At 50.0% G+C, this 25,744-nt stretch overlaps 1 protein-coding gene across 1 annotated transcript; it reads right to left on the reverse strand.

The window, feature by feature from the left end:
• Positions 1-12,313: 12,313 nt before the first annotated feature.
• On the reverse strand, positions 12,314-25,003 carry GMEB2 (glucocorticoid modulatory element binding protein 2). The gene is made up of 9 exons (XM_006896887.1): positions 24,873-25,003; positions 17,921-18,018; positions 17,487-17,614; positions 16,043-16,146; positions 15,272-15,429; positions 14,822-14,893; positions 14,435-14,572; positions 14,178-14,300; positions 12,314-12,972 (listed from the first exon to the last, which is right to left on the reverse strand). The coding sequence occupies exons 1-9, from the start codon at positions 25,001-25,003 to the stop codon at positions 12,314-12,316; spliced, it is 1,611 nt and encodes a 536-aa protein (XP_006896949.1).
• Between the last annotated feature and the right edge of the window lie 741 nt (positions 25,004-25,744).

Genomic DNA, 25,744 nt, shown 5'->3' on the forward strand with positions numbered 1-25,744 from the left:
CACAGAGTCATTGTATCACATTGAATTGGCTGACATAGAACCATTTCAGGAAGTAATATAAGATCAAGAACCAATGGTAATGAGGGCAGAAGTTCAAGCTGCACTGAAGGCACTGGTGAAAAAATAAGTTCCCAGGAATTGATGTAATACCAACTGACATATTTCAACAAACAGATGCAGCCCTGGATGTCTGTCCAGTCTGTGGACCAGTCTGTACCAGGAAATTTGGAGCACAGCTGCCTGGCCAACTGGCTGGAAGAGATCCATATGTATTCTCATTCCCAGGCACAGGTATAGAGATCACCATCTCAGTCATGGTTACAGAGCAGGAAGGGAGCCAGAGCACAGGGTCACTGTTCTTAAGGGGACTAGATTTCGGTTTGGGATGATGAGAAACTGAAAATAGCTGGAGGTCATTAATGTCACTGAATTGTGCACTTAAAAAGAATGAAAATCGTGACTTTTGTGTTTCATATATTACACCATATAACAGATTTTTAAAGTTAGTTAACACTCACAATTTAGAAATATTAACCAACTGCTAGTGAGGTTATCAAACAATTAATGCTCTCTTATATCATTGGTGGTAATATAAAACGGGCACAGCCACCTTAGACAACTGTCTGGTCATTGCAGAAAAAGTTCCATGGACATGGACACAGCCACTTCTACCCATTGCCCAGGAAACATGAGACACTTTCACATGGAGCCTGAACTGAAAAGGCCACAGTGGCTTTTCTCATAATAGCTGTAATTAGAAACAACTCAAGGAGCTATCACTGACTCAGTGTCACAGGGTCTTTATTTACAGAAGAATGGAACAACACCATTCTGCCATATCCTTACAATCGCCACTGTACCGATTCAATTTTTTCAATGACCTTCGGCCGCTATGGTATCTTTTTTCCCCCACATACCCAACAAATTGTGTGACCCTATGATTAACACTCACCCCTCCTGCCCATCCTCACCCCTCTGCTTCCCCTCCCTTGGATCCTCAAACTCATTCAACAATAATGGTCTTATACAGTATTTGTCTTTATGGGACTGAGTTAGTTCACTCAGCATAATGCTCTCCAGTCCCTCTCAGGTTAGGTAGTAATTTACAAAATCTTTGCTCCTGTGTGCTGCACAGTATTCCATTGCATAAATGTACCACAATTTTTCAACCTGTTCAATTGTGGTTGGACATCTGGGCTGTTTCCATGTTCTTGCGATGGTGAATAATGCTGGTGTACAAGTCTCCATTTGAGTCTCAGTTCTCATTTTCTTAGGGTATATTCAAAGCAACAGAATAACTGGGTCATATGGAATTTCTACGTTCAACTTTTTGAGGAAGCACCAGACTGCCTTCCAGGGTGATTATACCATTTTATAATCCCACCAACAATGTATAAGTGTTCCTATTATACCACAAATAACCTCTTAAACAAATGGTGCAGGCAAAACTGGATTGCTACCTGCAGAAAGCTGAAATAGGATCCACCTCTCACATCATACACAAAAATCAACTCAAGGTGGATCAGAGACCTGAGAGTAAAACCCAAAATCATAAAGTTCATAACAGAAAAAGTGGGATCAAGCTTAGACAATCTAGTCTATGGTATAAAGAGACTATCATATACAGCCAGAAATTCATAATCTGAAGAGGATAAAACAGATGAATGGGACCTTCTAAAGATTAAATTGGTGCGTGCATCAAAACCTTTTTTCAACAGGATGTAAATAAAACCTAATGACTGGGAACAAACATTTGGCAATACCATCTCAGACAAGAATCTCATAACGAAAGTTTACAGAATACTCCTGAGCCTCCACAAAAGAAAAGACTGATAAGCCAATTACAAAATGGGCAAAATAGACGGAAAGAATTTTCACAGAAGAGTATATTCAAATGGCCAACAGACACATAAAGAAATGCCCCAAATCACTGGTATTAAGAGTTGAAAATAAAAAACACAATAAGATACCATCTCACTCCAGTGGCACTGGCAAAGTTTAAAAAGACAGCAAGTAGTAAATGTTGGAGAGGATGTGGTGAGATATAGTGTCCTTCTTGGTGGGAGGTAAACAAATTGTGGTATAGTCACAATTCTTCAGTGACAAATCCCAACACAAGTGGTACAGACAAGAGTGGATAAATCACAAATACAAAGCAAGGTGAAAAAAGAGCCAGACACAAAAGAGAATGCAATGTATGGTCCCACACACAGAGCCCAAGAGCAGACACAGACATTCTAGAAATCAGACAAGTACTTACCAGGAGTTAGGGAAATTGGTAACTGGAAATGTCTAAAAGTACATTTTGTAGCAATGAATAAATGCTCCCAAGTAAACAAATGTGTCTCTGAGCGCGCATGTGTGTGTGTGCGTGCGCCTCCCCTACAAATGTGTTCACTGTGTTACCATCTTCAGTTGTCACAATGAAGAAAGCAGGTCTAGGAGCCAAGTGGGGCTAATCAGGTAACCCTCAAGGTTGCTGGCCGAATGCAGTCCCTAGTGTTGGGCATAATCCTATGGCTGGTTTGAGAATCCAGAGGTGCTATTCATCCCCACTTCTCACCAAGAAGGTCTAGAGGCCACACAGGGCTGCCAAGGCAGGGTGAAGGGCCCATGGAAGTATTACCAATACCTGGACGCAGCTAACTCTGTCCTCGAAACAGGACTCCCACCCGGGCTGGCTGCAAAACCCAGAAGCCTGCACCAACCTGTCATACTCACATGGTGCAGTCAGAACTGCAGTCTACTCCAGAACCTGTGAGGTCAGTACCAAGACAAGATGGAAATGAACTGTGGAAACTACACCATCACAGGATATTCAGCCTCATCTCCCCACAGAGTGGCTCACACAGTGCACCTCTTCCTCCAGTCCCAGCCCCTCAGGCAGTCATATAAGGCCAGCCTTCATTTGTGTCTTGGAGGAAAGCAACTGGTCATAGACATGGGACATCACAGATACTGAGCTTTCCTTACAAACCACCCAAAAACTAGTAGTCTAGCATAGTTATTTATCCTCATGCATTCTGTTGTTGTTGTTGATTGCCTTCAAGTCAAGCATGACTCATAACAACCCTATGAACAAAAGGCCTGAAGCTCCTCTACAACTATCAACATTTATTAAAGTTCATAGCATTTCCAGACATGCTGTTTAGGAAGTGGATGCCACTCCTGCTTCCAGTCTACATGCCAGTAATTCAGACAGCGCAGTGATGGCCTCATCTGGAGGCCACCACCAATTCTAGGACCAGGGTTGTCTGAGGGCTCCTCACTCCCAAGTGGCACCCGGGCTTCATCCAGAATTATGGGACCTCTGGAGCACCTTCATTTCTCACTGTATATGTTATAGCTGGCTATATAGTGTTGTACAATGATAACATTCTAGTACACTTTATATATGCTACATTGTGAGACACACTATAAACAGTGATAAATGGTAATGTTCTCGTTGTTGTTGTTAGGTGCCATTGAGTCAAGTATGACTCATAGCAACCCTAGGAACAAAAGATCTGAACCTAGTCCCGTCCTGCACCATCCTCATACTTCCTGACACACAAGAGTCCATTGCAGCAATCACCTTGTTAATCCACCTGGTTGAGGATCTTCCTCTTCTTTGCTGACCCTCCACCCTTCCCAACATCATGCCCTTCTCCAAGGAATAGCCTCCTAGCAATATGTCCAAAGTATGTGAGGCAAAGCCTGCACCCTCTCCAAGACATATCTCTTCATTCTCTTGGTCGTCCATGGGATGTTCAGTGCTCTTCTCCAACACAACAGCTCAAAGGTATCAATTCTTTTTCTATCATCCTTATTCACTGTCCAGATCTCAGACGCATAGCTAGTAACCAGAAAGACCATAGCCTGAATCAGATGTACCTTAGTTCTCAAACTGACATCACTACTCCTCAGTAATTTGGAGAGGTCCCTAACGGTAGATTTTCTCATTGCAAAGTGTCTCCTTATTTCCTGACTGCTTGTACCAAGGATGTTAATTGTGGATCCAAGCAAGATGATGCTGTTGACAGTTTCAATCTCCTCTCCATCCATCATGACTACCTATTGGGCCAGTGGTAAGAATCTTTATTTTCTTGATATTGAGACACAATCCTTGTATTCCTTGATCCTCTGAAACAAGTGCTTCAAATCCTCCTCATTTTCAGCAAGTAAGGTTGTGTCATCTGCATAATGCAGGTAATTGATGAGTCTCCCTCCAATCCTGATAGCACATTCCTCTTCATAGAGTCCAGCTTCTTGAATAATATACTCAGTATACAGATTGAACAGGTATGGAGATAGAATACATCCCTGACGCACTCCCTTCCCAATTCCAAACCATGCAGTGCACCCCTGCTTTGTTCACACAACAGCCTCCTGCTCCAGGTATAGGTTCCTCATGAGCACAATCAAGTGCTCTGGGATTCTCATTCTTCTCAATTATCAGCCACTTGTCGTGATTCACACAAAAGCCTTTTGCATAGTCAATAAAGTACAAATAGACATTCAGCTGGTATTCCTTACTTTCAGCCAGGATCCATCTGACATCTGCAATGATATCTCTGGTGCCACGGTCTCTTCTAAATCCCACTTGAACTTCTGGCAATTCTCTATCTATGCACTGTTCCAGCCATTTTTTTAATGTTCTTCAGCAGTATTTTTCTTGTATGTGATATCAATTATATTGTTCGATAATTTCCACATTCAGTTGGATCACCGTTCTTGGCAACAGGAACAAATTATGGACCTCTTCCAATCTGTTGGCCAGACAGCCGTCCTCCAAATTTCCTGAACAGACAATTTCAAAGGACAGCTCAGGAGGACAAAGGAAAGTATTATAATGGAATGTGCAGAGAGCTGGAATTGGAGAAAAAGGAAGAACTCACTCTGCATTTCTCAAGCTGAAAGAACTGAAAAACAAATTTAAGCCTTGTGTTGCAATGTTAAAAGATGCTATAAGCAATATACTGAATGACCCAGAAAGCAACAAAAGAATATTGAGGGAGTACACAGAGTCACTGTACCAAAAGGGATTGACTGAAATATTTCAGGAAGTACCATATGAACAAGAGCCAACAGTAATAATGAAAGAGGAAGTGGCAGCTGCATTGAAGGCACTGGAAAATTAAGGCGCCAGGAATCAATGGGATATCAATCAACTTGTTTCAATTAACAAATGGAGCCTTGGATTAACTCATTCTACGTCAGTCGGGATACATGGTAATACATGCTGTATGTGTGATACACAGTGATATACACTGTATGTATGATACACAGCAATATGGTGATGGTGATGTTGTTGACCATTGAGGCAGCACCAACTTTCAGCTGACTCTCCAGTGGGTTTTCAGTAGCAGTAGGTCGCATAGGAGGAGACTGTCTTTCTCCCAAGAAGCAGCCAGTTGATCTAAACCACGTACATCTGGTTTGCCAGTGTAATTTCTTATCACTAAACCACGAGAACTCTCCAATAGGTGATGATATGCACTGTGTATATGATATACAGTGATACACTGTAATACACACTGTAATCTCTCCAGCATGGAAGCTCAGGCTCCAAAGTCCAGACTGAGTGAAGCACAGAAAGAGAGAGAAGTACAAAGGCCACCAGCCAGGCAGAAGCTAGGCCATTTTTCTAACTCAGCCTTAGAAATCATACGGCACCATTCTGCTATATTCTATTCATCACTAATGAGTCACTAAGCTGTTGCTGTGTACCACGGAGTCGGAACCAACCCATAGCTGATTCTCCAGCAGATTGTCAGAGGCAGTTATTCACACGAGAGGACATCCTTCTCCCGCTGATCAACTGGTAGGCCCGAACTGCATGCCTTCGGGATTGCAGCTTACTAATCTTGGAGATACAAAAAGGATAGGAAGGGAGAGCAAAGGAAGTAAAAATTAATGGACAAGTTGAGTAAAGAGGATTGTCATCGTTAGATGCTGTCAAATAGACCAGGACTCAGAGCGATCTACCACAGATCTGAATTTTGCCCTGTCTTGTGCCGTCCTCATCATCTCTGATATACTCAAGCCTATTGTCACAGTCACTGTGTCAGTCCATCTTGCCAAGACTCTTCCTTTTTCACTGACTCTCCACCTTTCCAAACATGGTGTCTTTTTTCAAGGACTGGCTCCTTAATAACATGTCCAAAGTGTGTGAGGAAAAACTTTCACCATCCTTGCCTCTAAAAAGTGTCCTGGTGGCACTTCCTCCAATCACTCTGCCTCAGCACCTTGGAGAGGTCCTTGGCAGCAGCTAGTCTCAGTGTAATACGTCCTTTGATTTCTTGACTGATGGTACCAAAAGTATTGATTGTGGATTCAAGTAAGATGAAATCGTTGACAACTTCATTCTTTTCTTCATCTATCATGATGTTGTCTATAGGATGTCTATAGGACTAGTGATGAGGATTTTTGTCTTCTTAATGTTGACATGTATCCCATACTGAAGGTTGTAGTCCTCAGCAAGTGTTTCAAGTCTTCACTTTCAACAAGAAAGATTGTGTCATCTACCTAATACAGGCTTCAGGCTTTTAATGAGTCTTTCTCCAATACGATGCCACATTCTTCTTCATAAAGTCCAGCTTCTCGAATGGTTTGCTCAGTGTACAGACTGAACAGATAATGGATAAAAGGATACAGGGGTTGACTGTTGTTATCAGGTGCCATTGAGTCGAGTATGATTCGTAGCAACCATCAACCAATCTGAAAACTTTTCTATCCAGTTGCATCTTCACAATCTGACACACTCAAGCCCATTGCTGTAGTCATTTTGTCAACCTACCTGGTTAAGAGTCTTCCTCTCTTTTGCCGCCCCTCCACCTTCCCAAACATTATGTCCCTCTCCAAGGAGTAACTTCTCCTAGCAGCAACATGCCCAAAGTGAGATGAAGCTTCATCATGTTTGCCTCCAAGGAGCACTCTTGACTGCACCTTCTGTAAGACATGTATGTTTGTTCTTTTGGCAGTCCATGGATCTTCAACATTCTTCTCCAACAATTCTCCTGTCATCCTTATTCACTGTCCAACTCTCAGGTGCATAGTGAGTGAGTGAAAAGATTATGGTCTGGACCAAGCACACATTAGTCTTCAAACTAACCTCATTGCTTCTCAGTACTTTGGAGAGGTGCCTGACAGCAGATTTGCTCAATGCAATATACCTAATTTCCTGGCTGCTGGTCCCAAAGGTGTTGATTTTGGATCCAAGTAAGATGAAATAATTGACAGTTTCAATCTTTTTTTCATCTATCATGATGTTGCCTATTTGTCCAGTGGTGAGAATTTTTGTATTCTTGATATTGAAATGCAACCTATAATTGAAGGTTATATATGTAGTCTTGGAGCATTTCAAGTCTTTCTTACAGCAAGACTGTCATCTGAATGACAAAGGTGATTCAGGTTTCTCTGATCCTGATGCCACAGTGTTGAGTTCAGTTTCTCTAATGATTTGCTCAGAGTACAGATTAAATAGGTATGAAGAATGGATACAACCCTGATGTACATCTTTTCCTCATTTTAGTGTTCCCTTGATCTGTTCAAGCAATAGCTTCTTGATGTAGTTATAGGTTTTGCATGAGCACAATCAAGTGTTCTGGGATTACCATTCTTCTCAATGTTAGTCATGGTTTGTTATGATCTACATAGTCAAATGCCTTTGCATAGTCAACAAGACACAAGTAGACATTCTCTGGCATGGGAGGGTCATGGAGCCATGTGGGTCCCCTGAGAAGTAAGGCCTGGCGTAGGGTTTCTGGATGAGCTCCTGGTTGGTTGATGTGTTCCTGAGAATGGAGACAGCCTGAACACAGGTGGGTTTGGGTCTCCATAATGGGCTGACAAAGAAATTTGGGAAGGGGCACAGACTTAAGGACAGGAGGCTGAGGCTGAGCCCTGGACATGGAGGGCATGGGCGAGCCCACCCAGCACAGACCTTCGCTGACCAGGACCCTCAGATCTGAACTGAGCAAGTGCCACTAACTGCTGATTAAACACAGGGCATCTCAGCTCCACTTGTTTGTTGAGCACCTACTGCTTACAAGTGATTCAGACCCTTCAATTAGCCCTGTGGGAACTCAGGCTATCCCAGGACACACTTGTTGGTGAATTTGCTTCTGGGCTCTCTCTGCAGACACCAGCTCACTGACTCCAAGGAAGCCTTCAGCCAGCCAGAGAGAAAAGGACATTTTCAACCACCTGCTGGAGTGCTGCCTTTGGGATAGTGCCATTTCCTCAGCAGCCAGCCAAGGCACACAATCCAGACAGCATGGCCTTTGACTTCCTATTTGCTTCTCTAATCAAAGTGGCAGGTCAGAGGTATGGAGTGAGGCCAGCCCTGCCCACAACCAGGGTAAAGGGCCCCCATGCAGAGGCGGAAGGAGCAGTATGAGGCACTCCCTGCCCTGCCCAGGTTGTGTTCGGTAGGCCTGCAGTCCACTTTGTCCACTCAGGGTTCTGGAATCTTCTTTTACCCATCATGTTCTTCTTGGACTTGTAGTCCAGCCTAGGGTGTGGGGACAAAGACCATCCCTGTACTCCTAGGACCACCTCACAATCCCCAGGACCATCTCTGAACTCCAGGGTCATCCTTGAACCCTCAGGACCACCCCACCACTCCCAGGACAATCCCTGAACCCCAAGACCACTCCATTACATCCAGGATCACCTGACTTTATCAACCCCAGAACCACCCACCACCCCTAGGACTACCCCATCACCCCCAGGACCACCCCTCAACTCTCATGGCCACCCCTCCAACTCCCAAGACCATCCCTGAGCTCCAGGACCACCCCACCACCCCCAGGACCACCTTTGAACCTTCAGAACACCTCTGAACCTCCAGGACCACCCCTCAACTCCCAGGGATTCTCCTCAACTACCAGAACCACATTCTCACTCAATTATTCCCCAAGACTACCCTCTATCTCCTCATACCCTTAGGTCACACTCTCACAGGACTATCCCCAGGGTCAACCCCAAGGTTATACCCCTACAACTAGGCCCCAAGGATCACCACCAAAAGGATCCCAGATCTGTCAGTGGCGATGGCTCCGGAGTCCTGCCATCCGCTTCCTGTTGTGGCTGTTCCCAGACCAACCATGGCTCTGCCCAGGGCTCCCCCACCACATTCCTTTCTTCAGCCCAAAGTCAAAGCTGGAAGTGCTGGCTAAGAGGTGGGGAAGGAATGTGTTTCCAACACAAGAAACAGTGGGACCCCAGTTCCTGAGCTAGGCCACAACCTCACAGGGGGCTGTCCAGTCAGCTTGTGGGAGCCTCAATTTTTACCCATTTACTCAGGATGTGGCAGTACCCCAGCCACCTTGTTCTCCATGCAGCAGGCTCCACTGTGCTCACCTGAGCACCTAAGCCCACCAGCACAGAGGCAACCTTGCCACAGAGAACCTAGGGTAAGGATGAGGGTCCTGTGGCAGAGGGTGGGGGTTGAGAAGTCAGAGGCAAGTGCTAGGGGCTTGGGTGACGAGGGTCAAGTATGTGGAAAATAAATTTGGGTTTTTAGGTTCAATGTCCAGTGCTTTGTGGTCAGGGTTGCAGGATGTGCAGCAGGCTGGCCCAGAAAGGCCAAGGTGTGGAGGGGACATGACACAAAAGATGCAAGGGGACATGACAGAGAAGGCAAGGAGACACAAGGAAACAGGACTTGGTGGGGGTGCAGTTGGACAGGATAAAGAGGGTGAGGAGGTACAGTGGGACTGAACAGAGGTGGTGACTGGGACAGGACAGAGTGAAGTGTGCAGGGAAACAGGGCAGAGGCAGTCAGAGGGTGCAGGACAGAGAAGTGGTAAAAGGGAAAGGGCAGAGAAAGGAATGAGGACAAAGTGTCTGGGGGGAGGCACAGGGCAAAGCCAGACACTGGTGGGCAAGGATGGAAGGTGAAGACTGAAGGGCAGGCACTTTGGCAGGCAGTGGATCGCCCCACAAGGGAGTCTAGCCCCACGAGAGAGGAGTGTCCAAATTGCAAATCATTTCCATGTGCCAGTTGGTGGAGAACTCTTCCTATGGGGCCTGTTGGAGCACTCCTGTTCTGGGCCCAGGTTAGAATCGCAGTTTCACCCATCCCAATCAGTGACACAGTCTCAGGGACTGAGGCCAGGCCCTAGTGAAGAAGTGTTTGGGGTTCTGGTCTTGGTGTCAGTGCTCCATCAGAAGAATGCAGGAACACTCATAGCCACTATCAGGGCCCACAGGGGAGTGGATGTTAGTGAAGAACTGGCTGGACTGGCTTGGCACCCAGAGGCCCTTACCTCAAGGGCTGCTGTCAAGGACTGGGTGCAGATGGAACCTGCTCCCCACCAGGCAGGCACTGATTAGGAAACATGCTTCTGTTTGGAACCAGAGTACAAGGCGGATACTAGCACAACAGCACAGTGCTGGCCGCACACCTGCTAGATCTCTGAAAACCCTGGCGTAGGCCACTTCCTTTGGAGAGCAAAGCCCATGTGCTGGCTGTAGTCAGAAGTCTTGGCCTCGAGTTCTGGCCACTCTGGGTCAGCTGGGCCCGTGGCTGGCTGGAAGGAAAGGTGCTCCTTCTCAGCTGAAGGTGAGGGCCTTGAGGTGGCTGGGGTAAGCATCACTCCCCCCATGACAGCTGTGGTGCTGGATCCTATCAGCATGCTGGGCTACGACGTGGCCTCAGAGCCTCTGGCTGACAGGTCTCAGGCTGGGGCCTGTGGAACAGGGCCAGCAGAGGAGGTCCCCAGGGGTTCAGAGAGAAAGACAACTTTGCTCCGCCCAGCACACAGCTGCGATAGGTGTAGAGGTCAAGAGGCAGAGCTTTGAGGGTGAGAAGTGTCTTTATTTGAACATGAATTTTAACACAGTCTGTGTGGCTGTGGGCTAGGGCAGCAGGGTCATGAGGGGGTTGCCCTGTAGCCTGAGGCCACTAGTCACAAGACTCAGCCAGCAAATCTGAGTTTCAGGAAATGAGAATGTGCACAATCAAATCAAGTGAACATCACTTGGCACCAGCCGCCTCAAGGTAAAAGTGAACAGAAGTGGAACCAAAAAAACATGAGGCAGAAACTTTAGTAGCTTGAACATGGGGGCAGCCTGGGTCACAGGGCAAGTGACCACGGGTCTAGGGCACTCGAGGGACAGGTAGAAGGACGTGACAGAAGATGGAGGGACTGATGGACGACCACTGCCAGACTGCCGTGGGCAACAGGAAGACCATGCGTGCGGCGTCAGTCAGCCAGGCCCTGCCAGGCGGAGATGGGAGTTGGGGCCTGTCCCCAGCGCCACACCACATGCTGTGCAGGAAACATGAGACCCAGGATCTCAGCAGATTTTATTGTCCCCAGATGTGTCCCCGCCCACCAGGGAAGGTGTTGGGGGCAGCGGGGTGGGAGGAGGACCCTCACCCACACCCACCCCATTCAAGCCGGCCCATGGCAGCTTGGCCTGGCAGCAGGGATTCCAGGTCTGAGGGCACTGCTCTTGCCCAGCCCCTCCACCTCTGGTAGGATCTGTTTACAACCCCAGTTCTGGAGGCCCCGCTCAGGGCAGGCAGGCTGAGAAACAGCCACACCTGCCACAGTGACCTTGCTCAAGGCCAAGGGTACAGCACCCAGGAAGCACTCCAGACTGGAAGCCAGAAAGACAGGGTGGGCAGGGATAGGGGCAGGCACTCAGTATTGTTTTGGTTGAAAATGCTTATGTGTGACTCTTCCTAAAAGCCTAAAGAATTCACTTAAAAATACTCACAGTTCCTGTGCAGTGCGCCTGGTGAGCTGGTGGGAGGCGGCACCTCCACCGCCTCCTGTCAGGATCACAGCCCAGGCCCTGAGCGATCGGGCAGGACCTGACAGCCACAGGCGTCCTGAGCAGAGGACATACCGCCACACTGCAGCCAACAGACGAGGAAGACCAAATCCATAGGATCCAGTGTCCACACTTGGGCTCAGTCCCCAAGACACGTGTCATAGTCCCTTCCCCAAGCTGGCTCGGGCCCCAGGGGGCCTGGTGAGGTGGTGCTGTTGGCACGAGAGCTCTGCTCTGGCCTGGCCGCACTTGCTGTCCCGTGCCCTTCTGCTGGGCACCTACCACTGGAACTGCTGAAGCCCACGTAAACAGCATTCAGAAGCAACAGGTGAAAAAATGTATTTCCCAAGAAGAGTAGGAGTCTGCCCCTGAAGACAGAATTCCAAGGTGGGGGTCTGCATCTCCTCCCTCTTGTCCATTTCCTTTTGCTGCTTCCTCTCTTTGGTTCAGCAGCCCCTGGAGGACCCCTCTGCCAAGCCCACCAGTCTGTGCACCATGCAGGGCAGCCGAGCCTGTCCACCTACAAGAGGCCTTGCCATCTCTGCTACTTCTGCTCATGATCCTCTGCTACAGTGGCCACCTCCATGGTGGCCGTGTGCTCCTCAGGCCCTGGGGCAGTCATGGGCCCCTCGATGGCCCCTGTGGGCACTGTCACAATCGTGCCCCCCCCAGGAGACAGCTGGGCCACGTTCTGCATGGTGGGACCAAGGCCAGGCAGTGTGAGCAGCTGCAGTGGGCTCACTACCTTGACCACCGTGCTGCCATCCTGCAGGGCAGCCGTGCTCAGCACAGTGAGACTGGATGCGTCCGGGTGCACCTCCACGGCACTGGGGAAGGGGGTGCCTGAGGAGGCCAGGACCGTGTAGCCCCCCAGCAATGGAGAGGCTGGGGCGCTGGCAGGCGGGACCTGTGCAGTGCCTTTGCTAAGGGTGGGGGCAGGAAGGGCAGACACCATTTTGCCAAGTGGCACACTCGCCAGCTGGGGGACGGGCATGCCCTGTGTCAGGGAGATCTGTGTGGATGGCGCCAGCACCTGGGAGGCGATGGCGGCTGGCCCCGACGTGGCTCGTGCCAGCCGTGGCCGCTTCACAGGGGGCGGCAGGGCCACAGGCGTCAATGTCATAAGTACGTTGCTCAGGTGCTGGGACTTGTGTTTGAGCTCCTTGGCACGCTTCCGGTGCTCGTCACACTGCTGCTCCAGGGCTGCAGGAGGGTAGGGAGCAGAGCAGCAGCTCTTAGAGCCTGTCACACACCAGTGACCACACACATGTACAGGCCCACACATCTCATGACACACACTGTATGGACATGTACGCACACGACCACACATCTGGTAACCACACATGTATGCACACAAGTGCACACACACTCACACACCCCACAACCACACATGTGCACAGGTGCATACACACATGCTCATGGAGCCTGCAATCACACATACATGCTTATACACCACATCTTTAAGTCCACAACATGTATACACACGCTACAGCCACATATATGCATGTACCTCATGACCACATTTCCATGACACACACACATGCACATACACTACAACCACATAGGTATTGTGAACCACTTATGTGCAAACTCCACAATTACTCAGATGCACACATGCACCTCATCAGCACATATGTACAGTCACAGCCCCTGAGCCTTCATATAAGCATGTACACAGTCCATGACCGCAAGTGTATGCTCATGTGCATTCCATGGCCACATGTGTACACATACATGCACGCTCTGACCACACACATGTGCACACACTCAGCCCCTGACCACACAGGGACCACGTTGACCACTGCAGTGCTGGAGCACAGGTGCTCACTAACTGGGACTCAAAAACGACGTTTTTTTTAACATTAAAGACTGTGTTTCAAGGCCTGGCTGACATTTCTCTCTCAGTCTCACTGCTCCTCTCTACAGAAGCCTCTTTTCAAATTCACAGCTCCGGACAATGCCGTCAACGTGGTGACGGAGGATGGCTTATGTTTACTTATAATCTCATCTGACGCTGTTCTCACAGGACGGTCTTCCGTTCATTTTTGCTGGCTGGGTACTCTGCCTTGGTCCTGCTAAGTCTTTTCTCTGTAATTCCTCTTTCTTAACATGCCTTCATTTGTGACAGAAGCATGGTGAGTGTGAGCACCCTGCATACTGTGTCTTTTTAACTTTCTCACCATCTTCCCCTCACGTCACTGAGTGATGTAGAAACATGCCTGGATAGGTCAGGAAGTAAGCTCTTAGACTTCTGATTCTACCCCAACATCAGCCACCCAAGGGGACTGTCAGATAGGGACAATCCACTCCCTACTGCCTGTCAGGGACACAGTGCTCTCTACTGGCCATGGTGGGTCCCTACCTGCCACACCTGGGTGTGTGCACACCTGGAACACAATGACCCTTACCTGCCAGGTCGCGGGCATACTGCTCCCGGGACCGATCCATCTGGCACTTGTGACTGGCCAACACCTTCTTCACCAGGTCTAGCATGCCGAAGTTCTGCACAATGTTGTTGAGAAGAACAGCATCTGAGGGGGACAGGCAGATGGAGAGCAAAGTCAAAACCCCCAGCAGGAGGCCTGCCACCTTGGGACCCAGATGGTTGGTTTGAGACTGGCCACCTTCTTGTACTCTAGAGCCAGGGTCTGGTAGCAGACCTCACCTCGGAGCTGCAGCGGGGGGTCCTGGACACGCTGCTGCAGGCCCTTCATGGTGCCCACCAACTCCTGGTGGAACTCCTGGATGACCTCGTCCAACAGCCCAGCATCCTTCAGCCCCCTCCAGAAGGCAAACGTGTCGTCTGTAGAGGCGAGGTGGGCTGAGTAGGAGAGGCCTACACTGGCCTCAGTTCCCACAAGGGTCATAGGGAGGGCTGCCAGAGTCCCCACTCCAGAGCCTGCCAAGAAGGAAGGTTCTGGAGCACAAACAATGACCCAGTGAGCGTGGCTTCCACAGAAGGACCAACGTCATGAGTGTCCTTTTCTCAAAGAGCCCACTTGGAGGAGCCTAGTGTTTCCCCACCAGCAGACAACACAAGCAAGGAGCATACCCGCAATGGCTGTGGTCCAGTCTCCAGGGTCCTCACAGGTCTCGATGGTGATGGTTGCAGGAGAGCCATTCACTGCAATCAAACAGGGACCACAAGCCTCTACGAGATCCACAAACTTGACCCAGCAAACACCAAAGAATACCCTTAGCAGGGCCACTGAAGAGTTACTACAGTTTGGTAGATGGACTCAAAAGTCTAGCACGACACTGGGTGAAGACGGACCCTTAGCTGGCACCAGCGCCTCCCCTCTCCCCATCACAGGCGATAGCCCACACCACCAACGGGGCCAGCCATGGAGACAGGCATATGGTGGGGCCACATGAGGGCCAAGTCTCTGGGGTGGAGAGGACACACCAGGCAGGGTCACAGGGTAATGGGGCCTCTGGCCAGTCTGGGTAAAGCAGAGCCAGGGTGGGGTAGTGACTGCACAGCACCTAGCAGGGCCCATACCGTCAGCTGTGGCTGGGGTGAGTGGGATGTACTCGGCCGGTGTGGGGCTGCTCAGGGACACTCTGGCCCCTGACAGGTCAATCTTGGTACTTCGGCAGGTGTTGGAGCAAACCTTGTCATGTTGGTAGAAGTCCAGCTCCCCAGAATCCATGATCTTCCTGTAGGGAAAGACAAGTGTCTCCGTACAGACTCGGAGCCCGGATTGAACTCCAGTGTGATACTCACAGCTCTGCCCCAGCCAGGGGAGGGGGGTCAGGCGTGTCCACATACAGGTTCTGGAGAAGCCTTTAGCCAATGGCATTGCCCTCCTCAAGTTCTTCCTGCCTCCCCAGGACTACCGAGTCAGGCCATGGACGTTATTCGTCTGGGCCTCTCTTGTACCTGGTCTGTGTCAGCCCCCACCGATCACATGAGGATGACACTCCACATGCTGTGTGTGGACGCTGGGCTGTGGAGAGCAGCAGGCAAGGGGCCTGTGCGAGGGTCTGAGCTCACTCTGCAAGAGCAGAGCAGCCAAGTGTAATATGAGCTCTCAGCACAGACACCTCAGAATAGGGGAAGTAAAGACAAACATCGACAGGGAGGATAAGATCACGCAGAGTGGCCAGAATGAACAGTGAGTGCCAGGCCCCCACCTACACCACACAACCACGGGCCTCTCTTCTACTAGACAAAGAGCCTCTGGAAGTAAAAGATTTGGCAAAAAGCTGTCATGTCTGAAGGCTTTCGTGTGTTGTGCAGGCTGCACGCTGCTGGCAGATGTGCACTCACCGTAGCATGATGCCGTTCATGCGGATGGCCCGCTTCCAGTCCTTCAGCGTGGACTTGCCAGCCAGGTGGACAAACTCCTTTGGGCTGATGACATGCTCATCATACTGAAGAACAAGACAGTGTCCATGTGAGGCCTGGCAGGACCTGGGCGTGGAGGCCTCCGAGAGCCTCCTGGTCCTTGAGATGGCTGCCAGCCCCAGGAAGAGCACTTAACCTGAAGATGTTTCAGGTAAGACAGAAGCTGAGAAGAGAGCTAGTGTCTTACAAGTAGCTGTAAAAGTCAGGATGCTTCTAGAACTGAACCCCATCACTGCTGCCCTCTCCCAGGATCTGGGCTCAGACTTTAACTCTGTCATCTCTACTCTCCCTCAAGAGCGTGGACAGATTTTAACTCTGCCTTGTTTCTAGGTGTTGGACTTTTCAATTCTACTCATGCATTACTTGTGTCCAAATCTCAAATTGTTTTAACCCAACTACCTCTAATTATTCTATGTGCTGTGGTCCAATCAGCTGTCCACACCCCTGCATGTCCTCAAATGGTGCGTCACTCTTGCTGTCTCAGTCTTGGTGTGTGTTCCTGTTTACCTGTCTCACTGAGGGCTGACCTACCCTGGAAAGCACCGAGCACCAGGTTACTATTACGGTCAGCTCCCAGGGCCTGCCTGCAGGAAGCAGGGCACTTGGCTGAAGTCAGTCTGATCACCTGAGTTCTCCAAGGCACTTCCTCTCCCACAGTCCTATGAATGGAGGTGGGACGAAACCAGTACTTCACCTTGACACTGCGGACCACCTTTATGGGGGACAATCACCCCCAACCAACCCACCCAAAGTGAGTCTGTCTGTGCGAGGCTGAGGCCATATCATCAGCAAAAGCCGTCAGAACCAAGCTGCTTCTTCTCCTGCTGCCCGCACTCTGCCTGTACCTGAGCAGCCTTTCATCTCTGCCAGCTGAAGGAGGCACATTAAATGAGCACTCGGGCAGCCAGCTCACCCTATCACCCTGGCTGGGTCTGCTAAGAGTGTCTCCCCATTTAGCCTCCCTTCTGGAGCATATCCAGTCCAGTTGGCCCCCACCACTTCAGCCATGAGTTAAAATCTTTTGTTCCACTGTGTTTACTGTACACAAGCCCTGCCTGAGGCCTCATTCCTCTGGCCATCCTGTCCCTTAGACACTTGGCCCCTGGCTGCCTATCCTGTCCGTCACACACGTGGCCCTGTCTGTCTTATCCCTCACCTACATGGCTCCTGTCTGCCCTGCCTGTTCCCCATACACATGAATCCCATCTTCCTGTTCTTGTCCTCAGCACACACAGACCCTCTCTGCCCTTCGTAACCCCAGCACACGTGGCTCTGTCTGCCCAGGGACAGTGCTTGGCAGTCAAGCATGCTCTCAAGGCCCAGCTCAAGGACAATACCCTTCCCTACAACCACCTTCCACCTTCACCTGAACACACTTGACGTTGATGCCAGGACACACAAACTTCCTCCAGATCAGGTTGGCTCTGCTGTCTCCACAGGTGATGGGGTACACCACCTCAGCATCCAAGCTCCCCTCCTCTTCCGCCATCTTCACTTCTCACAGGCAGAGGGAAAGGGGCAATCAGTGACAGCCCCTCCAAACCACGTCCCACAACACTAGCCACCAAAGCAGATACCAACATCCACACACAGGCAGACCCCACCACGGATGAGATGTGATGCTCCCCACAACAGCTACTCAGGCCAAAAATGTGAGTCACATGGCCCTGTGCCCACCAACAGCGGCAGCTTTCTAAGGTGAACCACCAGGACGAAGGCCTCCAGGGCTCCAGTTGTCACAGTCCACCCTGAGAAGCCTCCTGCTGGGGATGGGAGGATGAGTCAGCTCCAGAGTCCTACCTAAGACTGCCTCCTTGAGCTGCGAGGAAGCTGTGAAGGCTGCAGCTGCAGCTGCTGCTGCATTCTCTGTTTCCATGCTGTCCTCCGTCAGGTCACCCCTGGAAAACAGGATGGAGACAGCATCAGTGCAGAGGCAATGGTGTGCAGAGCACTGTCATTGTTACCTGGGCACGCCCAGTAAAGGTCTCATGGCGCCTACCAAGTCACCCACTGTCCCCAGAGCCAGATGCCATCTAAAGGGCCAGTAAAGTGCTTGGAGCTGGACACAGCAGGACAAATGGGGAGAAGCAGAAGTGTTGGCCCCAGCACTCCACTGATGTCATTCTCTGACCAAGCCTCTCTCTCACAATGAGGACATATCGGGTCACTGGCATAAGTGGTCATTCCAAGGAGACCTCCCTGTACCTTATACTGAGTCCCAGACCAATCACAACTGAGAAGGGACCTGTGAATGGTCAACAGTAAAGGAGGGAAACTAATCATTCTCAAACTGCTGAAGCTTTTTCACGTGACATAAAACCAAGAAAGATGGATAAAAAATTTGCTTTTTAAATATGTATAGGGGGGAAATTACCATAAGCAATTTTTTTAATTAAAAAAAGGGAGAACTTATTATTGTTGTTAGGTGCCGTCGAGTTGTCGTAACAACCCTCTCAGCAACCAACTGGAATCTTGCCCTGTGGCACACCACCTTTATGATCTGACATGCTCATGTCTGTCATTATAGTCCTTGTATCAATCCATCTCCTTTGCAAGGACTGGCCCCTCCTAACGATTTGGCCGACATATGTGAGACGAAGGTTCACCATCTTGGCCTCTAAGGAGCACCTTAGCTGCGCTTCCTTCTAGACACACTGATTTGTTCTTTTGGAAGTCGAAGCCCACAGTATATACAATATTCTTTGCCAAAACAATTTTTTTTTAAACTTTATTTTTTGTGTGTACCGTCAAATTGGATCTGACTGGTACAGGAGGAGAATGCCTCTCCTCCAGCAGAGCATCTTGTGGATTCTAACCATAAACCTCTGGGATTACAGTGCAGATTCTTGCCACTAGGCCACCAGAGCTCCCTTGCCAACACAATTTAAAGGCATTCATTCTTCTTTGGTCTTTCTTACCACTGTACAGCTTTCAGATGTAAATAAAGCAACTAAAAATATCATGGCTTGAATCAAGTGCACCTTAGTTTTTAAATTGATATTCTTGCTCTTGAGCACTTTGGAGAGGTATTTAACAGCCTCTTTGCCCAATCAACTACCTCTTTTGAGTTTTGTTTTGAAATTGGTTTGTATTACACTTTTTTTTTTATTTCTTGACTGTTGCTACGATGGGTGCTGCCTGTATCCAAGTGAAATGAAATCGTGGACAACTCAATCTTTTCTCTACCTAACATAGAGTTGTCTATAGATCCGGCAGTGAGAATTTGTATTTTCTTGATGTTGAGATGTAATCAAAACTGAAAACTGTAATGTTTGATCTTCTGTAGTAAATTCTTCAAATTGTTTTCCTTTTATGCAAGCAAGGTTGTGTCATCTGCATAAAGAAGGTTTTCTGGTTTAGTGTTTTTGCTTTCTCTCATTTTATGCACATGCACACACATAGTATCTTGATAGCATCTGTAGAGAATTTGAACCACAAAACATTCTGCAATTAATCACTGTTCCATCATTATCTGGAGAAGGGGAGAGCCCAGGAAAGGTGTCTACTGGACTGTGTTCACAGCATCACTGGAAGCAAACCCCTGGTGCGGCAGTGATGTCCTCTTGATAGCACTTGATTACAGCCACAGAATCACTAACAGTTACTGACATTGTTAGTGATCAAGCAGGTTTTTGAAGAGTCTTCTTCCAATCCTCATGCCACATTCTTCACACACTCCAGCTCCTGGAATTATTTGCTCAGCATACAACCCTGACACACACCCTTCCTAATTTCAAACCACACAGTGTTCCCTTGTTCTGTCCAGAGAACTGCTTCTTGGTCTAGGTTTCACAGGAGCACAATTAAGTGTTCTGGGATTCACAGTTTTCTCAGTATTACCCAGAATTTGTTATGATCCACACAGTGGAAAATACCATAAACTTTTTCTTTTTTCTAAAGAGAAAAGGAAAACTTAACTTTCTTAAAAAGGTAAACAGTAACTATTTTGTGGCTCAGCAACCTCACCCAAGTATAATCTCCCAAACGTGAAGGCAGCGCATCAGAGGCTTGGCCGGAACGTCCACTGGGGCACGTTCACAAGCTGCAAAACACACTGACGGGTGAACAGACAGGCTGGGAGCAACCCAGGCTGCAGTGCCCTTCAGTCATAAGGAGAATGGAGTCTGATGCTACAACATGGAAAATGATGCTAAGTGCAAGCCACAAGTCCCATGTGAGTACCTGATAGGGAATGCTTTGGACAGCCAACTGCTCAGAGATCAGAGCTGACTAGTGGCTCCAGGGACAAGAGTGGGAGGAGGGGCATGACGGGGGCACAGAGAAGGGTGATGAAAACTGTGGAAAAGGAGCATGGTGATGGTGATACTGCAGAAAGGGGATTTCTACCACACATCTCACACATGAACATGGTTGACGTGACATGGTGAATGTTTTATGTGTGTTCACCACAATAAGTAAAAAAAGAGAGATGGGCCTTGAGGTAGAAGAACATTCACAATGTACTCAGTCACACAGCTCATTTCCCTGAAGAGTCCAGACCAACCAGTGAGCAGAGAACAGGTGAGAGGGCAAGACGAAGCCCCTACTTTCGAGAAGGGCCACCACTCACACGAGCACACATAGGTGACCATGAGAGACACTTGTCCCAGACAACCCTAGATGGAGAAGAGCTGAGAACATGGCCAAAGAGCACCAACAAGAGCCACCTGTGGACAGCTCAGAAAGTATGGAAGTGGTGTCTCAAGAACCTGGCCACAAAGCTCTGAGGGCCATGTGTGCACAAACACAGAGGGCATGGTGCTTGTCCAGAGGTCCCACAAAGCACCCACTCCACCCTGGAGCACACAGAAGGCTCCAAAGAACTGTTAGCGGAAAAGCTGCTTCTTGGGTTGGAATACAGGACACTACCTCCAGGGCAGGGTGACAGGCAGGAGGACCCTGGGAGGCTTTGGTGAGCTCATCTTGCACAGACACCACCTGCCGGTGAGGAGTGCCTCCCAAGGGTTCTCACATCCCTAAGAAGGAGCTGCTCCCTGGATTCCAGGACTGAATAGGGGAGACTGTGGAGTTTGGCCAGCAATGCAGTGCCCGAGCTCAGTTGACTACCGGCTTCTCTGGCCTCCTGGCCTGCACCTACTCCCACCCACCAGGCTGAGGGCAGAGCAGGTGAGCGGCCACAGGAGACCCTTGATGGAACTTCCTCTGCTGCTCAGAATGGTCGCTGAATAACTTGAATCACTCTTTGAGCTTCACTTTGAAAAGCTCCACTTCACTTCAAGCAGATGTGTGTGTTAACCCAGCAACCCCCAGCCTGTTGCCATGGGAGCTCCATCCTCTCAGCGAAGCCACCCCCACTCCTCCGCAGAATCCCAGCATGAAGCCACATGGTACCTTCAGTCCTCACCGGCTGCTACTTCCCAGCTAAGACAGCAACCCTGGGAGAAATGAGCCTTGGTCCCTGGGGATGAGTGGCTCTCACAGGTCCATGGCCTCTGCACCTCCGTCAAAGTCTGTTTGCTCTCATGCACTGGCAGAGCTTTGGAGATGGTTAAGACCACTTCTGACCTGCACAGCTCCTGCCTTTGACCACGGGCTGACCTTGAGACTGGCATGAACTACAGAACAGGCCAAGCCTCATTCTGGTTGATAGAAACTTCTAAACCATGACACAATGACGGGCCTCCTGGAAATAAAGCCACAGAGAGGTTGGTTCTGGTCATCTGTGCTAACACCAGAGCCATAGCCCACTGGGCTCCATGCTGGCTTGTCATGGACGCTACTCCTGCAGTGGGGAGCTACTACCACAGAAACCGAACTTAGGCTGATTCCAGAACTGGGAGCAAAGGCTGGAAAAGAGGGAGGTGCTGCTCTGGCCAGCTTGTAGCCTGGCCACTGAGCTGTGGAGGAGAGAGGCTATCAGCCAAGTGGTGAGCCAGGGTGGTGTGGATGGAGGACACTTTGCTAACAGATCTGGGTAACCTGAGGAAGAACATTTCAGGGAGAACACAGATGGGCTTTCAGCCGTATGTGAGAAGAGCCAGGGGGGAACTGAGGGCTCACACAACAGGACTTGGAGCATAGAATCAGAAGATGTTCTGAGAGTATTACTCTGCTCAGCCCCAGGGTGTGGCCATGAGGGCCTTCAGGGAAGGCAAAGCGATCCAGACAGAGACTCTGTGAGGTCTGTGGGGCCTGACACACACCGCAGCAGGTGGCTCACAGTGGAGAGCCAATGGTGGTGACCATGCCCTTCTACCATGTACCTACCAATGTGAGTGGGTGGAGGAGGAATATATGGTTTTACAAGGGGTCCCTGGACCAAGAACTTTAAGACTGGTGCAGTCTAAGAGGTCACAGGACTTTGAGGATCACAGGATCCTGGGGGTCAGGTAATGAGTTTCTATATGAAGGTATGTTTTGCATAAGGGAAGAACAGAAATGACTGGACAGATGGCAGATGGTAGCAGGTCCCAAAATCGTGTGGGCTATTCCCCACAAGGCCAAGTCTCCACATTCAATGTCAGCTGGCCAGCTGTGACCACAAGGGTATGTCTCCAAACCAGTGTGCAAAGGGCGAGACCTCAAGGAGCAGGGCCAGCCAATCAACACTACTACTATCACAACTGCCACCTTTAAAAACTTCAAGCATCAAATGTTCTCCAGGCCCACCTCCGTCACACTCAAGCTTCAAGTCTTCCCTTGCACGCACACTCCCTTCACCCATCACCGCCCACAGCGCTGCCCACCGAACTCATTCCAGCAGCATAGATTCCATGAGCATCCACCCCCTGCAGGCTCCCCCGACCCTCTGCAGGGTCCCCTCCACGCAACCTCCAAGCTGGCTTCTCCTCAGGGCCCTACACTGCAGTCATCAAGTGTCCATCCCTATATCCTCAAGCACAGGTGGACATTCAAATGGACCTGCTCTCCACACTACAAGGCCGCAGAGAGAAACGATCCACCCCTCCTGGCCCCCTCATACCAGGCCTCACTCCACCTCACTCCAGTCGATTCTGCCATCTTGCTGCCCTCTCCCTTTCTGGGACAGCTGGGCCCTCCTCAGCCTGTGTGGCCACTGCCTGAAGTATGACACTCAGGCACATGACACCCTACTCAGTCCTAGAACCAAGCCTACTCTAGTCTGCAGTGTTCAGTCCTCCAGGAAGGCTACCATGGAGGGCCAGGGTGCCCACCACTGATGGCGGGCTCAGAGCTCTCTCCAATGTCTGAGCCTCCCAGCTGCTCTTGAGATGGACAGGACAGGTGTGGCTTTGTGCCTCTGGCATAGCTATGGGCCGTACTGAGTAACCATCTTTTGTTTAGACTTATTCTCCTCAAGCATGCATACACACACGACACCCTCAGGTACTTGCTGAAGACACCAAGATAGTGTGGAAAAAGCAGAGTACTAATGCATAGCACTGCTGGAACACTCTCTAAGGGTAGCCTCCTGAAGGCCAGGAGCATCCTGAAGCTCGTGGTCCATGGGAATGTCCATGCTGCTGCATGAAATTTACCTTTCAATCAGTCACACAGTTGGACTGCAGTTGTTGGAAGCCCCTTCCCTTCCAAGCTGCCCAGCTCCACACGTGGGCCCCTGAGTGTCCCCAGAACGGCAGGCATGCTGGCCAGTGCCACATATGGGCCCATGAGTGTGGACTCTCACAACAGAGTACTGAGTAACTCCCAGAAAGCCAGGCAGAGCAGCATGGAGACAGAGCAGAGAGCTTCCCAGTCCAAGCCTGACTGTGCAGCACCCCTTGCTGCCCTGTGGAAACTGTTGTGCTCCCGTGTGGGGCTCACACCTCAGTGATCTCACTTACAACATTCCTCAGGTGACAAGTTCCTTGTCAGTTGGAACCTAGTCAGCACTGATCGCTGCAGTGATCAGCTGAGACCAGTGTGAGTAAGCAGCACGCACAGAGGGCAGATTTGGGGACAGAAGGAAGTGTCCACAGCCCATAGGGAAGACACAGCAGTGGCACTTCAGCTTAGGGCTGCCTGCTGCACTGGGTCCTGCTAACTAGATGCGAAAGAAGACAGCTCCCAGGGAGAAACTGTTCTACAGCAGCATGTGGCTTCCATGCTGCTGTGGGGACAGCAAAGGGGATGGGACTAAGACTTTTTACCAACTGACAGATTACGTGGACACTTACTTGATGGAGTTAGAGGAAAACACTCCCAAGTGCTCAGGAAGAAGGTCAAGATCATGGGCTCTCCAGCCAGCCCCCACCCCTGCTCCTCCGCATCAAGAAAGAACCCCACTGATTGCCAGCAAGCTGGAACCATCTCATAACTGACATCTCAACAGGTCTTGAGTGGCTGCAGATCACACAGGAGGTTATCAATCATCATTCTCCCACGAAACTGCTGGTGGCCTCCAACTGCCAGAGAGGTAAAGGTCTTCCGGTTAGCTGCACAACTCCCTACACACTAGGTCACCAGAGCTCCCTACTATCTAGAGAGAATCACCACCTTATTTCTGAAACAAAAGCACATGGTCGAGTCAATGTGGGGCAGAGACAAAGCACCACAGGTGCACAGCTGGCCCTTCCTAGCTGACAGAGCATTTCTGCACAATGAAAAGAAAATCCCCAAAAGCTTGCATCTCACAGCCCCTTCAAGTAGGCCCAGAGCAGGGGGCCACACTGGACAGGGGCCGCACCTAGCAGGGGCCATATCGAGTAGATGCCACACCGGGCAGGGGCTGCACCGGGCAGCAGCCATCCCAGGTCACACCAGGCAGGGATGCATAGGAAAGGGTTGCACTGGGCCGGGGCCGCAGCCTTACCCGTGAGGGGCCAGGTTGGTTGTCACCAGCACAGTCTTCACCTCCTCCACACCACTGCCATCGCCTGCAGTGTCAGGTGTTGTCACAACCACCACCTCTTCCATGTGCACACTCACATCCGGAGTCGCCATGGCTCAGTCCAAAAAGAAGCCAGGGCCAGCAGCACCACTCCTCCAGGGTCTCAAGTCCTGGACAAAACAACAAAGCCGGAAAAAGGTTATAGGGAGCATTCCATTCTCTCATGAAACTTGGGGCATGAGCCACCCTCACGCCCTAGTCTAATCACATTCCCACAGTAACCATCAGTGGAGAAGGGGCTATTCCAGGGAGAACTAACCCAATCCATTCCCCTTTTTTCTGATGCAACTGACAACCCAAGCAGACACACCAGCACACGGAGGCCCTGAAGACCAGATGGCAGCAGAAGACGAAGGACAACAGCTAGACTCCCAAGGGTTGACTTGTACATGCTGTTTCCTGTGTTCACCTGGTTCTTCTGCTTCCCTTGGCCTGTACTCAAAGGCAGGCCAGCTCCAAGAGCTGTGTAGACTGGGGACACCCCCAGGAAGGTAGGCAGTGCCCTGTGCTCTCTGTGCCTTCTTTGGCCTTCCTTGTTCCTGCCTGCAGGCCCACTCCCAGCTGTGACTCTGTGATGGAGGCAGCATGGTAGGCAAGCATATCAAACACTGCAGAAGCTGAATCATCTTCTATGATTGGAAGAGACATAGTCCAAAAAAGAGAAGCACCCCATGCACTGTCCTCCATCCTCCCCAGGCCTGACCAAAGCACTTCTAATCTGGGGATAAAAGGTCAAAGGACAAGAACAGGGCCCTGAGCTGAGAAGGTGAAGAGACAGGCGAAGGGCAGGAGAT

The sequence above is a fragment of the Elephantulus edwardii genome, unplaced genomic scaffold, assembly GCF_000299155.1.
Source record: "Elephantulus edwardii isolate Elephantulus edwardi_28Jun2011 unplaced genomic scaffold, EleEdw1.0 scaffold00193, whole genome shotgun sequence".
NCBI classification, from domain to species: Eukaryota; Metazoa; Chordata; class Mammalia; order Macroscelidea; family Macroscelididae; genus Elephantulus; species Elephantulus edwardii.